Source organism: Tupaia chinensis, unplaced genomic scaffold (assembly GCF_000334495.1).
Source record: "Tupaia chinensis unplaced genomic scaffold, TupChi_1.0 Scaffold000206_1, whole genome shotgun sequence".
In the NCBI taxonomy this organism is placed as follows: domain Eukaryota; kingdom Metazoa; phylum Chordata; class Mammalia; order Scandentia; family Tupaiidae; genus Tupaia; species Tupaia belangeri.
The window spans coordinates 2,243,551-2,259,176 of NW_006159681.1; the positions used below are offsets into that span (position 1 = coordinate 2,243,551).

General features: G+C 36.2%; 1 protein-coding gene across 1 annotated transcript in view; it reads left to right on the forward strand.

Annotated features, from left to right (window-relative positions):
• Nucleotides 1-15,626, forward strand: part of DOK6 (docking protein 6) — a 293,919-nt gene that overhangs the window by 97,324 nt on the left and 180,969 nt on the right. The window contains exon 4 of the mRNA XM_006147231.1: nucleotides 2,045-2,164. Coding sequence (XP_006147293.1) covers nucleotides 2,045-2,164 — 120 coding nt within the window. The remainder of the gene's footprint in view (nucleotides 1-2,044; nucleotides 2,165-15,626) is intronic.

The window sequence follows — 15,626 nt, forward strand, 5'->3', positions numbered from 1 at the left end:
TGTGTGTGCTCACCAGACAGAGACAGAGAGACAGAAAGCGAGAAATCACCCCCCAGGGGAGATGGCCACACCACAATCCCTTCTCCTCCATTCTCCTCTCAGGAGCTTGGGCACGCACGCACACACGCCCAGCATGAGTTTTAAGCCACCGGATCCGGAACATGAACCGCGGTCAACTACATGGGAGTCCAGCAACATAGCCATTACACTAACTGCTGGTCCCAATAAAATAATTCTTTAAAAATTCATACATGTTCTACATTAAACCTAATATATAATGAAAATTATTTTCAACTTACTGTTCTACTGTTCCTATAAAATTTTTCTATGAAGTCTGGTGTTCCTTCCCTGGAAGGCAAAAGGTATTTTTGTTTGTTTGTTTTGGGAGAGCCAAGAGGCTCAGTCAGTGAATGGGCATTTATTATATTATAAGCCTTGTAGTTGGAAAGGATGATTTGCTGGGTCCCTGAGGATTTATCCCCACAGACAGTGCCAGGCTTTGACTTCCCTGAATAAGGGAGTAAGGCTACCATGAGAATCACCTGGTCCTTGCCTTGTCTGATGTTTGACTTGCAGCACCGAGGGATGCTCTCTGAAATATACAAACTGTGCCTTTTGTAAATAAAATGCCTTTCCTGATGGGAACATTGGGACCATGGTTTTATTAGAGTAGTGTTCTGGAGGGAAATTGTGCTTTTGTTTCCAACAATGTATTTTGGTCTTGATAAAACTATAAATAAATGACAAATTTGTCTTGACACCCCATTGATCAAACCTATTTTTGATGCTAAAGCAGTGTGACTAAGCTCAAGAAGAAACATTACCCAGGTTTGATGGTGTTGACTGTTGAGGAGAGCAGTTGGTATTCAAATCCCTGGGGCCGAAGAAACCTGTCACAGATAACTTTTTATGAGGAATTTAAAATGCCAAGTCAAAGTCTGGAATGTCATCCACAGAGAGCAACAAGAGATTTGAGGGAAATCTGTATTAAACTGTTCTAGTAGATTGGCAGCACATGGAAAAATCAGAAACTTCTCTGGGCAAGTGTCAATGAAAAGTCCTAATCCAATTTCTGTAGTCTTACTGGAGATGACCCAAAATAGTAAACCTCATTCCCTTTCCTAAACTCTGCATAGTAATAGAGCTGAAGAGCTGGGTTACTGCTCTGTCATGGTGCTGACCAATGACATTATGTGGGACACAGATGTGAGTCTAACCCTTAGCCACTTCACCCACATGGCGCTTATGTTAGAGTCAAATTTCATTTATGTTTACGAAGCTGATGAAGACTTTAGATGGTACAAGATTCTGTGTGGATTAAAAACATTCTACTACTTACAGAAAGAAAAGGACTTATTACTATAAAGAAGTTGAGAGGTAATTATAGTACAAAGGGCAATGTCTTAGGTAATTAGAATTTTCCAAAGGGGAAAAATACATTTAATAACACTACAGCACTTTTTTAAAAAATAAAGATAGCCCGCTGTTTGGTGTTTACAGAAGAAAAGCAGTCATCTTCTTGGGGTGATCTGTGATCCATTACAACTCAGACTAACAGGGGTTCAGATCCTCTACCCTCACAAGTCTGACACATTCAGGAACATATTCAGTGGCTTAATCTAATCTGATGATCTTCAGGTATTCATTTGTATATTTTTCCTTTTACACTGTATACATTTTTCTAAGTAATTTCCCTCCACAAATTCAAGCAACCTAAAATATACTGGATAGGCTACAAATCTTCTCAAACTATTATTTGTACACAAGGCAAAGTACAGTAGATTTACAAAATTACTTGAAAATACAATGCCATCAATGGGAGGTAATCACAGCATTGTTTTTACTTCCTGAATATAAACCCTTTTTATTTGTTTCCTTTTCTTTTTTTTTAGTTAATTAATTTTTACATTTTCCCACAAACATCTACTTTACATATCGAAAGGGTTTTTAACTCTTTAAGAGTCCCCTAGGAAATGGTTCAGGAAGTATGCTTCAACTCAGGGAGTGATGCCTGACCTGACTGATGGTGTGTGGTCCTTTTCAGAGCTGGAGGCCGAGGAGTGGTGCAAGCACCTGTGCATGGAGTGTCTGGGGACCAGGCTCAATGACATCAGCCTTGGGGAGCCCGACCTTCTGGCAGCAGGAGTGCAGCGAGAGCAGAACGGTATGTGCGGGCCGACATTTGAATGTACACTAGTTACAGAACTTTGAAACTGAAAAGAGCTTTCGAAAGGTTTCGAGCCAATCTTTCTTTTTTTTTTTCCATTCTATGAAAATAAACTAAAATATCTGCATTATTGAAGGACTTTCCTAAGATGGTATAGCAACTAGAGAAAATACCAAGGGACAGCCTCGATATCCTGGCTTTTTGTCTGTGTCATTGCTATTTTTCCAAATAACGAAGAGGTTCACTCATTGTACATGAGGCTTTTGCAATTACAGCATCCTTGTAAGTTCTGCTTTCAGAGTTGTCATAGATTTAGTTTATATTTACAAATTGGGCATCAGAGTTATCAATGACTCTTAGGGTATTTAGCTACTAATAAGAACAGGGAAGCACAGTAGATGAAATCTCAGGGAATCACTAAATTTAGGTTCCTGTGTCCAACATGGTTTACTTACTACCTTTTTCTCCAATTGAACAGGCATTTCTGATCACTGACTGCTGCATGTTCTTGATTAACAATGCCACATGATGAAATGAGAGCAGTGTGCGTGTGGTTCAGGGTATAAATATTAGTTCCACACTCATTTTTTTCTATTTAAAAAGTAATTATCAGCACCACTAGCTGATATAATAGTATAGAAATTGAAACTTTTTAGTATTTCTAATTTTCTATAGTATTTGGAAAGTTTGAGGTATATTGGTAAAACTTAACAGTAACTTTTTAAAAAAATTCTGGGGTCAGTCCTGTAGCCTAATGGTTAAGGGAATCAGATTCCATATAGGTGACTGCAGTTTGAGTTCTGGCCCTGACAGCTTGAGAAATATGCAAAGTACCTGTGCATGCAAGCTCCCAAATCCCAACATTATGGAGAAATCGAGAAGGGATTGTGTGTGATCATGCCTCACGAAGAAGGGGGTATGTTCTTCCCCTCTCCCTTTCTCTGTCTCAATGTCTCTCTCACTTCTCTGGCAAACACATGCACTTTCTTTTTTCTTTTTCTATTTTTTAAGGTTACTTATTTATTCCATGACACAGAAACAGAGAGAAAAGGCACAGGCATCTTCCATAGGGTCTCAACACCACACTTCACCCATAATCTCAGCCCCTGACCCATGGGCATGCATGTGCCCATTGTACTCAGGGAGGTCTCCAGACTGGAACCAAGAACCTTCCCATTTGGGATTGCCTTGCAAAGCATCATGTTTTACCATTGCACCACCATCGAGCCCCCAACTAATGTACATTTATTTATTTATTTACATTTAATCATGTCTTTACAGTGTACATGTCTTTTTACAGTGCAAATACCATGCATGTCAGTCAAGACAGAGATATTACTTTATACTTTATCATCAGCAAATAGCTTCTCATTTTTTTTGTTAATTAAGCATACTTTTACTTGTTTTTTTCTTCCCCTTCCCCCTCCCTCACTTCCAGACTAAACTCTTTTTCACATTTTATTGATTCACAAAATATCTTAAACTAAAAATATGGGCAAAGCTAGAATTTAGTGACAAATTCACTGTAATTTTCTTCTGAAACATTTTTTCTCTTTTCATGCCCTCTTTTACTAAAATGAAGTATTAACTAACTTATCAGCAAAAAAAAAAATTAGGTAAATTTCAGTTTGGTTTGTTATTTGCACAAAGCCATCCCTAGTGGGGTGTGATTCCTTACTTTCCCTTGGTCTCTTTGTCTCTGCCTCTATCCTTTTCCACTGAGCACACACGCTCCTTCTCTTTGACTACCAAGGCAGCAGACACAGCCATCATTTTAGAGAATGAATTTGCACTTTCTTTCTTTAAAGTGCTTCTATAAGCCCAGATAATAATACTTTTTCTCTCTTGCTCTTGGCCTATTCAGAGCTAGTTAAATCTTCTTTAAAAATTATCATTTATACTGTAGGAGATTAATAAAAAGAATCAACTTCAACAGAATATCAAGATTTCAGACACTATCATTTCTAGCTCAATAATTCTAGTGTATGTCTGCAGCTTGGAAGGAAAATACAAACACACACACACACGCACAGAGAGAGAAAGAGAGAGAGCGAGAGGGAGAGAGATTGGCACAATTTCTTACATGCATTCTCTAATATTCTCACTCTCCAGTCAACAAGCTTCCTTGTACCTTTGATAATTCCATTTTGGGGTCTCCCCTGAAATAGCTACCAGTAGGCTATACAACCTCAGGGTCTAGACAAAGATTTCTTTTAACCAATGTGGCCACTTTCTCCAAGACCTCCCCCTTGCCTTGTCATCAATGCCTCTTCCCTAGACAGTCTACTCCCTTACTTTACTTAAAATGTGTAGGGAGGAAACTCTTTTTCTCTTTAGTTAGCTCATTAAAGTCTCTAAAAACTAATGTTGTCTTTAAAACTGTCCTTTCTTTGACCCGTAATTACAATTCCAGATTTATCAGGGTGACACCTTTTAAAACAACAGCATTAACTTCCTTGTGTATGTTTGAAGTCATTAGTGTACAGATTGAAATTATTCTTTTAATGAAATATTTTTCATTATAGGTTCAGTTTTTTTTTCTTTAAGGTATTTGTGTATAAAATTATGTAATTTATTCATTATCAGAAACATTATTATCTTGTCAACGATGTGGTCAGATTTTGTTTAAACTTTTTCTCCTAAGAGATAAGACACATGTGTGTGCAGAACTGATGTGATGAATTACACTGCTGGGGCTTGTGATCCTGAGGTCTTCTGTCATCAAGGAAGTCACAGTGCTCGGTCTTGACCACAGCATTTTTGTTTTGACATTCAAACTTGCTACCTCCCCTCTAGTGTTTTCTTGCCTCTTGAGAGAGCTCAGTCCTGTTGACTCTGAGACTCACTAAGAATAGATATATATGCAGATAATTTGCAAAGGTGAGCGATAATGTGTGTTGCTGAGATAAAGCTGGTTTATCGATTAAATTCTTTGCTATAATCATCTTTATCTACCACTGTCAGCTGCTTTCATATTGCTGCAGAATCCCACATAGTATAAGGGACAGTTAATCAAACAAGCTCATATACACCCATAGACAGACACATAAACACTCATTCTTAAACTTCAGATGACACTACCACAGGAAAGTGTATGTTAAATGGACTTTACTGGTTTTTTTTTTTTTTTTTTTTAGAGAGAGAGAGAGTGATTCCTGTATAGGGCACAGGTGCTTGCCGGAGAGACAGAGAGAAAAAAAGAGCAAGAAATCACCCCCTGCCCAAGGGAATGACCACTCCTCAACCCCTTCTCCTCCATCCTCTTCTTTGGATTTTGGGAACACATGCACACGTGCCTGGCATGAGTTTTAAGCCACCCGATCTGGGACTTGAACCATGGTCGACTATGTGGGAGTTCAGAGACATAACCATTATGGTATCTGCTGGTCCCTAGATGGGCATTTTAAACTTAAAATTCTTACAATTTCCAGGCTCTCCAGGTCTTTCTGTAGTTTTAAGATAGGCTTAACTGACCTTAAAAAATATAAATGTGTAATGCTATAGTCATAGTTACTTATAAAGGATTTAGAACCTGTGATAGCAATTTGGGAAAGCAATTTTGCATCTTAATCATTAATAAAAAAGTAAGCATCATGACCAAGAGACAACTCACTTGTAGGAAATCTTAAAGTTGCTGTTGGAAGTAGATACAAAGGATATTTCCAACTTGCTATCGATACAAGAGGATCTCTATTTGGAACAACAACAACAACAAAAAGAAATGGAAAATTAATCTCAGACATCATCTGGTTAACTCACAGTCAGACCTGAGGGTTTGGTTTGCCAGGGACCCAGTGGTTCTATCAGTGGACTAGAATCTGTATGATCTCCCTACTATTAAACCAAATGCATATATAACCTTTTTCAGGAGCCAAAAATGTACACTTGTCTGAATTTCTTACCTGGATTGTCACAGTAAACCTGCTCCCTGCACTGAACTCAGACACTATTAATTATCATCTATTCATTCATTATTCACCTGTCAAACATTTTTAAGGATCTGTAGTACATAAGAACTAAGCTGAGAAAATTCAGAGTTAAAGTATGGTCATTGCTTTTAAGAAGTTCCCAAAGTAACGAGAGACAAATCTAAAAACAAGGTGTGCTGACGAATGCTTTGTAAAGTACTATTGGAGGTGCCAGTCACCATGAAGTCTCAGCACAGCTATCAGCTCATCTTTATTGTTCATGCGTAGGTGGAGTGGCTAAAGTATGGCTACGTAGACAGCGTCCTGGTGAGAGGAACCCCCAACCACTGATGGTGTCCATGTCTGCTCCTTCTATCTCTCATCCTCCTTACACTTGCAGATACCCATAGCATGTTCTCAGAACAAAAATAACATTAATGCAAGACAGAAAGCCAAACTTGTAAGACACTTTAAGCCTCTGTATAGTTCATGCTCACTAACATCCCATTGGCCAAAGCAAGTTCCAGTGGCCAAACCCAAAGTCAAGAAACACAGAGACACACTCCACCTGCAAAGCTACATTTTGAATATATAATCTAATATAGACAGGAAGCAAAGAATTGAGCAGATGGCATAATAGTATGTCACTAGACTCCCACATAGTCAACCACAGTTTAAGTCCCAGACATGGCAGTTTAAAGGGATTGCAGCATGGCCATGCCCACTTGGGGGTGATTTATTGCTTTCTGTCTCTTAGTCTGTCTCTGTCTCTCTGAAAAGCACACACATCCTACAGCAAAAATCTCTTTAAATGCATATGATCTACCATTTGAGATATAGTAAAATTCATGCCAAAAATAAAAGTACTGTAGTATTGGTACGATTGATTCTAATTAAAGTAGCCTACTCTCTTTTTTTAAAAAGGTCCCCACTTAATATATACCGAGTGTCCGCACTATGTGACTGAAACTAATTGACTAAAGAATATAAAAACACAGTATATAGTTGTAAATACCAGATATAGTGTGTGTGTGAAAGAGGAGGGTCTGAGGAAGGACATTTAGAAGAAAAATAGGGAGACAAAGCATTAACGGCACAAAGAAATATGGTATTATCTGTTGAAGATATTTTGTAGTTTTATCAACTGTACTAGTTTTATCAACTGTACTACTGTTCACCTGTTGAAATATTCATTTTATAAGCCAAATAATAATATAATTGAATGTATAAAAGAAAATAAAAGAATTTAAAATAAATAAATAAATAAAAATGCTGAGTGAAAAACCAAAAAATCATAATCATAATAATAATAAAAAGATATTTTCTATGCTCTTAAATAAACTTTCTCAATCAGGCAAGACTGAAATTCTAAATATCCATCCAGGATCAAAACCAAGATTAGCAGGATCTTACTCATGTGAAAAATGACCAGTAAATGGTAAATCAATGACAATAGTAGCAGTAAACTTCCCTCAAGTTTAAGGATTTCCCCTATTTCCCAGAAACAATCTAGAGTAAACCATATTTACTGGTACAGATAGTCTTCATAACTGGTAAATAAAGATTCTTCCAGGTTTATTGTTTTGTCCGTAGCATGACACTGAACAAAACCAACCTTGAAAGGGAAAAAGACTCTAAGCAATGAGTTTCTGAAATGCCATTCATATTTCCCATGGCAAGTTCCAGGAAATATTACCTGTGAAGACCATGATGACCTAATCTCAGACGTGAGGGAATCAATCAAGTGAGCTTAATACTACATGGAACTACTGTAGGTTTAATTGCACTCTACAATAACAGAATTGCATGCTGTAATTTTATCCTTCAGTACAGTGGTCCCCTCCTTGGAAGATGCACTCCAAGACCCCCAGTGGAGGCCTAAAACCATCTCTTGGTAGTATTGAAACTGTATTGAGCCCTATAAAAGGGGGTTTAAAAAGTTTTGTGAAAAATTAAATTTAAATATGAGGGATTATTTTTTGCAAAATAAATTTGAAATCCATGCATAATTTTTCCATAATACATATTTTTCATACATTTTTGAAGATCTCTCATATATACCATTATTTTCCTACATGTACATACTTATGATGCTTAATTTATAAGTCAGGCACACTAAGAATCAACATATTGGGGCCAGCTGTTGGTACAGTGGTTAAGGCACTGGACTCCCACATGGTTTACCATGGTTTGAGTCTCACACCTGGCATGTGTGTATGTGTGTACCCATATCCCCAGGAGGAGAAGGGACTGAAGCATGGCAATCACCCCTGGGAGGTGATTTCCTACTTTTCCTCTCATTGCCTTTCCCTCTCCAGTGAGTACATACACCCTATGGCAAAAACCTTAAAAGAAAATAAAAGAGAAATCAATAGTATTAATGACAATGGATGCAGCACAAAATCTTTAATGCACCACAGCTATTTTGACAGCTTTGTGTTGTGTTGCTTTACTTTTACTATTTGAAATATATATATATATATATATGTATATATATATACACAGAGAGAGAGAGACCCTGCATGTAACTTGAAAACAAATTAAGACACCACTTTTTCACTTGGTCTTCAGTGTGCACTACAATGGAATAAAGGCCAATGCCATATATATCTCTGGAAAGCCAAAGATGTTTTGTAGTGCTTTTGTAACCACAATGACAAATTTAAATGATCTATTTGTCTAAGTCTGACTGTGCTGTACTGTTACAAAGTGAGATGTATACTTGAAAAAAATATCTTGAGGCTCCAACAGACAAATCCTGTTTCTTTTGCCCTGGGAACATCTACTACATAAACAGTAAGGTAAAATATAGTATTTAAAGTCTTTTATAGCTATGTGAAGAGAACAGCTTTTGTACAAATCCAGTTACTGACTTCTTTGAGCCATAGGCAAGAAAAGAGTACTTTTGAAGAGGTGTGTAGAAAGTGAAAGGTAGATTCTTTCTCTTCTTCCCATGGAAAGCTGATTGGGAAGTAATATAGCATATTACCTCACATAAATTAAAGATTTCTTGAAAAAGAAAAAAATAGAATTTAATTTTTCTTATTGGGTTTGATGAAAGGTAAAGAATAAATAGTAGAGAGTGTTATTGGAATTCAGCAATGGAAGAAGATAATGATAGCCTCAATTGCCTCAAAATTAAGATGATTGCTATGTTTACTTCCCTAATTTGATCATTATACATTGTATACGTGCTTTGGAAAACCTCACTATACTGCACAAAGATAAACAACTACTATATGTGAATTAGACATTATAATAAAATTATTAGAAAACTAAGTATGGCGTGGAGGGAGTGCCTACAGAATTGAATTCTCTAACCTCTGCTTTTTACTCTGTACAATCCCACAGGATTGTTTTGAAAATAAAGATACTACATAGTAAGCACGTAGCACAATGCACAGCAGGAAAAATCAATATTTTTCTGGGATATCTGAGAACACGTCCATTACATTTGCATTAGATGTGTGCCAAACTAGAGACCTCTGGGAGGCATACACACCTACAAAATGCACATCTCTGGAAAGTGGGGCACAAGCATTTATATTTTAAAGAATTGATTTTACTATACACTGAAGTGTGAAAACTCAAGAGTGATCAACATGATTGACCAACTGTCAATTGTACTTATTTTTAAGAATCTATCAGGAATTATGTATATATATATATATATATTTATGTGTGTGTGTGTGTGTGTGTGTATTTATGTATATATCTTGGAGGTGTCCATTACAGCTCAGTTTCCTAGTTTCTTGACTATAGCACTGATAGTATTCTCTCATAAATTTTTATTTTTGCATTTCTGAGACATTTATTATAATATTACCAAATTCATTACTGATTTTATCTATCTGATTCCTTTTGCTTTTTTTCTTTATAAGTCTAATTAATGGTTTCACAATTTTGTTTACCCACTCAAATAAACAGCTTTCATTCCATTGATTATTTTTTTTTTGGTATGATTCCTTATTCTCTATTTCATTTATTTCAGCTCTAGTCCTTACTGTTTCTTTTCTTCTCTTATTTTGTGGGATTTTTGTTGTTGTTGCTTTTTCAGTTCTTCGAAATGCAATATTATTTATTTGCCATCTTTCTATGTTTTTTCTTGTGAGCACTAGTGACTATGAATTTCCCTCTTATAACTGCATTTGCTATGTCCCATAATTTATGGAGAGTGATGTGTTAACTATTATTGGTTTCAATAAATCTGTTTATTTCAGTCCCTACTTCTTCAATACTTTGAAAATCATTCAGGAGTAGGTTGTTTACTTTTGTGAATTTTAGAGGGCTCTTTCTGTGGTTGATCTCAGGTTTAATTTCCTTGTAGTCAAGAAGATACTGGATAAACTTCTTATATTTTTTAATTTATAGAGGCTTATTTTTGCCTTATTATGTGATTAGTCTTTGAAAATGTTCCATATGGAGGTGAGAAAAAAGTGTATTTTGCAGTTGCTGGGTGGCATGTGCTATATATGTCTAGTAGGTTAATTAGATTTATTATATCGACTAGCTCCTGTGTATCATCAATTTGTGTCCAGATAACCTGTTCAGTGGTGACAGTGGGATGTTGAAATTCACAACAATTAGTGCATTGTAGTCTATATCTCCCTTTAAATCTAACAGTCTTTCATTTATGTATTTGGGTGTCCTGGCATGGGTACATAAGTATTTATTATTGTTATATATTCCTGATGAATTAATTCTCTCAGAAATATATGGTGTCCTTCTTTATATCTTTTTACCCTTTCTATACTAAAGTCTATTTTGTCTGATATCAATATCACTACCCCTGCCTTTTTTCATTTCTGTTTGCATGAAATGGCTTTTTTCCGGCCCTTCCTTCTATTTCGGTCTGTATATATCTTTGTCAGGGGTGCGTTTTTTTGTAAGCAATATATAATGTATTCCTGTTTTATCATCCATCAAAGAATCTATGTATCTTTTATTTGGGAATTTAACTTGTTAACATTTAATATTATTATCACTGTGTGTGTACTTAGTCCGGCCATTTAGTTATTCTTTTTGTTTCTCTATTCATTTGTGTTCCTTGCTTCTATTATCTTCTTTTAGTTTTCCAAGTATAGTATTACCTTAAGTATTTCCTGAAGAGCAGACCTACATTTGGTGAATTCTTTCAGCTTATGTTTATATGGAAATGATTTTATTTCTCCTTTCCATTTGAAGGATAATTTTGCCGAGTATAGAATTCTCAGCTGAATTTTTTTTCTCGAAGAGTTTTAAATATGTCTTCCCTCATTTTTTTTTTTGCCTCAATTGTTTCTATTGAGATGTCCAGTGTTAATCTAATAGGATAAACTTTGCAAGTAACTTGGCTTTTCTTTCTTGTATTTTTTTCTTTTCTTTCTTTTTCTTTCTCTATCTTTCTTTCTTCCTTCCTTTCTTCCTTCGTTCCTTTTTCTTTTTTATGCCATATGACATTTGCACTCACCAAAAAGAGGTAGAGAGAGAGGAGAAATGTAGGTGGATGCCCCAGGGTAGATGCCCATGCCACAATCCCTTCTCTTCCATAGTCCCCCATGGATTTGGGGCATCCATGCACACACACAAAGCAAATATTTTAGGAGTTGGGTCTGAGATTGAAACCATGGCCATGTGGGATCCAGAAACTTAACCATCATGCTACCTGCTGATCCTTCTCTTTGTAATTTTTAGAACATTATCTTTGTCTTTGATTTCTACTCGTTTGACTCTGATGTACATTGTAGAGATTCTTCTTGTGTTAAATCTGTTTTGTTTGTATTTCCTGGATTTAGATTTTCATATGCCTCTGTAAATTTGGAAAGATTTCAGTTTTTACATTGTGAAAAAGGTTTTTCTATGTCTTTACCTGTCTCTTTATCTTCTGGAACACCTATTATGTGCTATTTGTCCATTAAATGGTGTCTAGGATTTCCTGTATGTTGTCCTCATTTTTAGTAGGCATTCTTACATTTTCTCAGTTGCTTGGACTAACTCAGAAGTTCTGACTTCAAGATCAGAGATTCTTCTGCATGGTCTAATCAGCTGTTAATACTTTGAAGGGAGGTTTTAATTTCCTTTCTCATATTCTTTATCTCCATAAGTTATGTATGATTATTTTCAGAGTATCTGTTTCTTTATGGAGTTTCTCCTTTAAATCATAGAAAGATTTTCTCATATCCCCTGAAATTAGTTGTCTGTTTATTCTTGCATCTCATTGACTTTAGTTACAATAAATATTCTGAATTCTTCCTCTGACATTTCTGTAATTTATTGTGTTTTATTTATTGTTCTGGAGGTGTTATAGTGTTCCTTTGGAGGGGAGTATTTCCTGATTTTATCAAATTTTTTGAAGTTTTGCTGTGATTTTTAGATACCTATTGATGAACTTCTTGCTGCTGCATTGGAGTAGATTTCTGTAGCTGTGTGCATCTGTGCATCCTTTTGATGTGAATTAGCTTGTGCCAGTTTTTATTTTCTACTGTGGGTGACAATATGGTATTCACAGTGGGAGTCTGGGGTTCAGATTTACAGAGAGGGGATTCTTTTCTTTTCTCTCTGGGGTGATTATTGGCAACGAATTCCTGCAGAGACTCACAATGTTCAAATGTTTGTCTCCTATATACCCAAACCCATACATACATGCCCAGCATGTATTTCAATCCACTAGGTCCAAGACTTGAATCACAGTGTTGGCCATGTGGTATCTGGCATCTTAACCACAACATCACCTGCTTGCTCCCTTGTATTATCTTTTCAATTCTTGTTTATGCTATACAGTTATGCTTTTCTTTGTTTTTTTGTTTGTTTTTTTTTTATTAGTTATGGATTTTTTTTTGTCTGTGTCCCTAGAGATTTGTCTACTTGTTAAATCTTGTTTTAGTCTATTCTGTTACCAAAAACAGAAATACTTGTGTCTGAGGGCCAGCAGATGATGTAGTTGTTAAGGTGCTGGACTCCCACATAGACAATGGTGGTTGCAGCCCAAATCTGGTGACTTGAAACTCATGCTGGGGGCACATCTGTGTGTGTGTGTGTGTGTGTGTGTGTGTGCCCAAAATCCAAAGAGGAGAAGTACTGCAGCATAGCCATCCTCCCTGGAGGGCAGGAGTGTGATTTCTCACTTTCTGTCTGGCTCTCTCTGTCTCTCTGGCAAGTGCACACATCCTATAGCAAAAAAGACTTAAAAAAAGTAAATGAAAGTTATGCACAGATTTTAAAATTCTTTGTGCCAAAATAAACCCGTACTTTATTCAGCTATTGCATGACTATTTTTTTTGTCTACACATGCTCTTCAGCAATAAAAAATAACTTTTCATATTTATTGTAATAAATATGATTTACCTGGAAATACAGATAAAAATGCAGTCAATAGTCAGTTTTTATAAAGAAAAAAAGAAATTGCAGGTGATTTTTAAAACTTGCTAGGGATATTTTTTATACATTGCTTATTTATTCAAGAATGACAAGTGGTCCAGTGTACAGTGGTCATGTGCATGAGCAGATGGCACCTGGCAACTAAATTTATTCTATTGTCACATTATAATAAAATTAATTCTGACAAATTTTAGTTTTATGTGGAAATGGAATCACAGTTTCTGAAGAGTTCTACAAATTTTGACAAATGTATATCATTTGTTTCATTGATGGTTTAGTTGCATTGTACAGATCTTAGGATGTGCCTAGATGTGAAACATCTGCTTATTCATTATGGTTTAGCTTCTAAAGAAATTAAAGGGTGGCCACTTTAATATCTCATACTATAGAAATTTTGGAGATAAAAATAATATGAAGACCAAAATGATCTTGAAATCTCTCAATAATGAGATTTGTAGTATCTGGCTGTATTTAATTTCTTTAATACTTCATGTAATTGCTAAAAAATGAAGCAGAGTGTCTCAAAAAATTGAGTGAACCTAGATTCAAAAGTGAGATGAATACTCAGTAATAAACCTTAAGTATATGTTCAGTTTTTTTTTTTTAATTCCAGATTCTAATGGACTTGTTCATCAATGGTCTTTTGCTTAAATGACATTTAGTAAATTTAACTTTTTTTTACTAAAATGTCATGCTCTGCATTGTCCATAACTATTATTAAATGGAAAGTGCAGAATGGGGTTCTTTTTTTGTCATCTCAGAATTGATCTACAGCCCAAGACCTGTGGGGCATGGATGAAGAGCATCTGTATATCCTAAAGAGCAAACCGAGGGATAATTGAAGAGGATGAAGATGATTCTTTGAAGGTCTTTTGTGAGAGAAGAGCAGACAAGAGGAGCACTTACCCCTTATTAGTTGGGTAAAGAAAGAGGAATTGTAGCTGTTTTTCAGAATAAGAGATAAAACTTGCCCTCTCAAGCTGGTGGAACTGCAAAATCACCAGTCCTCCCTCGGCTCATACCAGAGCAGTGTGGGAGTAAGTTCTGTGGAGAACCTGAGTTTGGGGCAGTTAGCAGTTCCTGTTCTTAGGCTCTCAGGATGATGTGTCTAAGTTCTGGTTACAGAATGGGACTGAAACTTTTGACATCCAGGTGAGGAGACATGGTCGGCACCTGAACAAGGCTCACTCCCACATTGATGGGACAGGACATATGAGTTTTCTGTGCACCAAGTGGATACTTCATAGTTAGCTGAGCTTCCACCATCTTGAGAAGACCACACCGGGACAATTACCACCAGTGAGAGAGACCTCCACCGGAAAGAGGATGGAAGTATCATGCAGGAAATGGAAGTTCAGGGCTGTAATTCTGCATACAATTTGGGCACCTCCCTGCATGGAGCAAGGTAGTGTGGACATCTGCAGTGTTAGGGTGTTTTTCAGGAATACACTATACACCAAAGACCAGCCTTTGAATGCCAGCCTCTCCACTGGGAATCCAGTAACCAAGAGGAAACTTCTAATAGTACCAGCTAATTAGAAGGATTTTATCCCCTTTTTTCTCAATCTTCTCACCCTGGAGAAACTAAAAATGAAAACAGGGAAATTGTGAGGGAAAGAAGTAATGAAACAAAAGAAAAGGACCACAGACTGCCTTTCCTGTCCTCACTGCTGGGTCTTGAGCAATGGGCCTGACCTGGAAGAAGAATCGAGAATCTTCCATTTGGATGAGACATTAATGTACTAAGTTACATTAGTCAACTAATCTGAAATATGAAGATGTCAAACAGCCTTGACTGAAAGCGAATGAAGCACTGAGGCATCTACTTGAGACTACTAACTAGAGGAAGAGAAGGAAATAGAACATTCACTGGAGAACATTGGTAGACGAAAAAAATAAGCCTTTTTCCTAAATTGCACCTTACTAAGTCTGGGACTTTTAACAACTAACTCTAGTAGCAAATTTAACTTGAACAACAACTTTCATAAATATTAGATGTTCTGATTACACGACATTTTAAAAACCATTTGTTTGATCAGTCTTGCCATCAGACAATCTCAGTTAAATCACTGAAGTTATTTTGAGCAACAAGTTGTCTACAGAGTATGTTACACTTTCTGTAATTACTAGTTAACAGAAACAACTAAATACTATTCAAAATTGTAAATAAATTATCCACTTTAAGCTTTTACTAA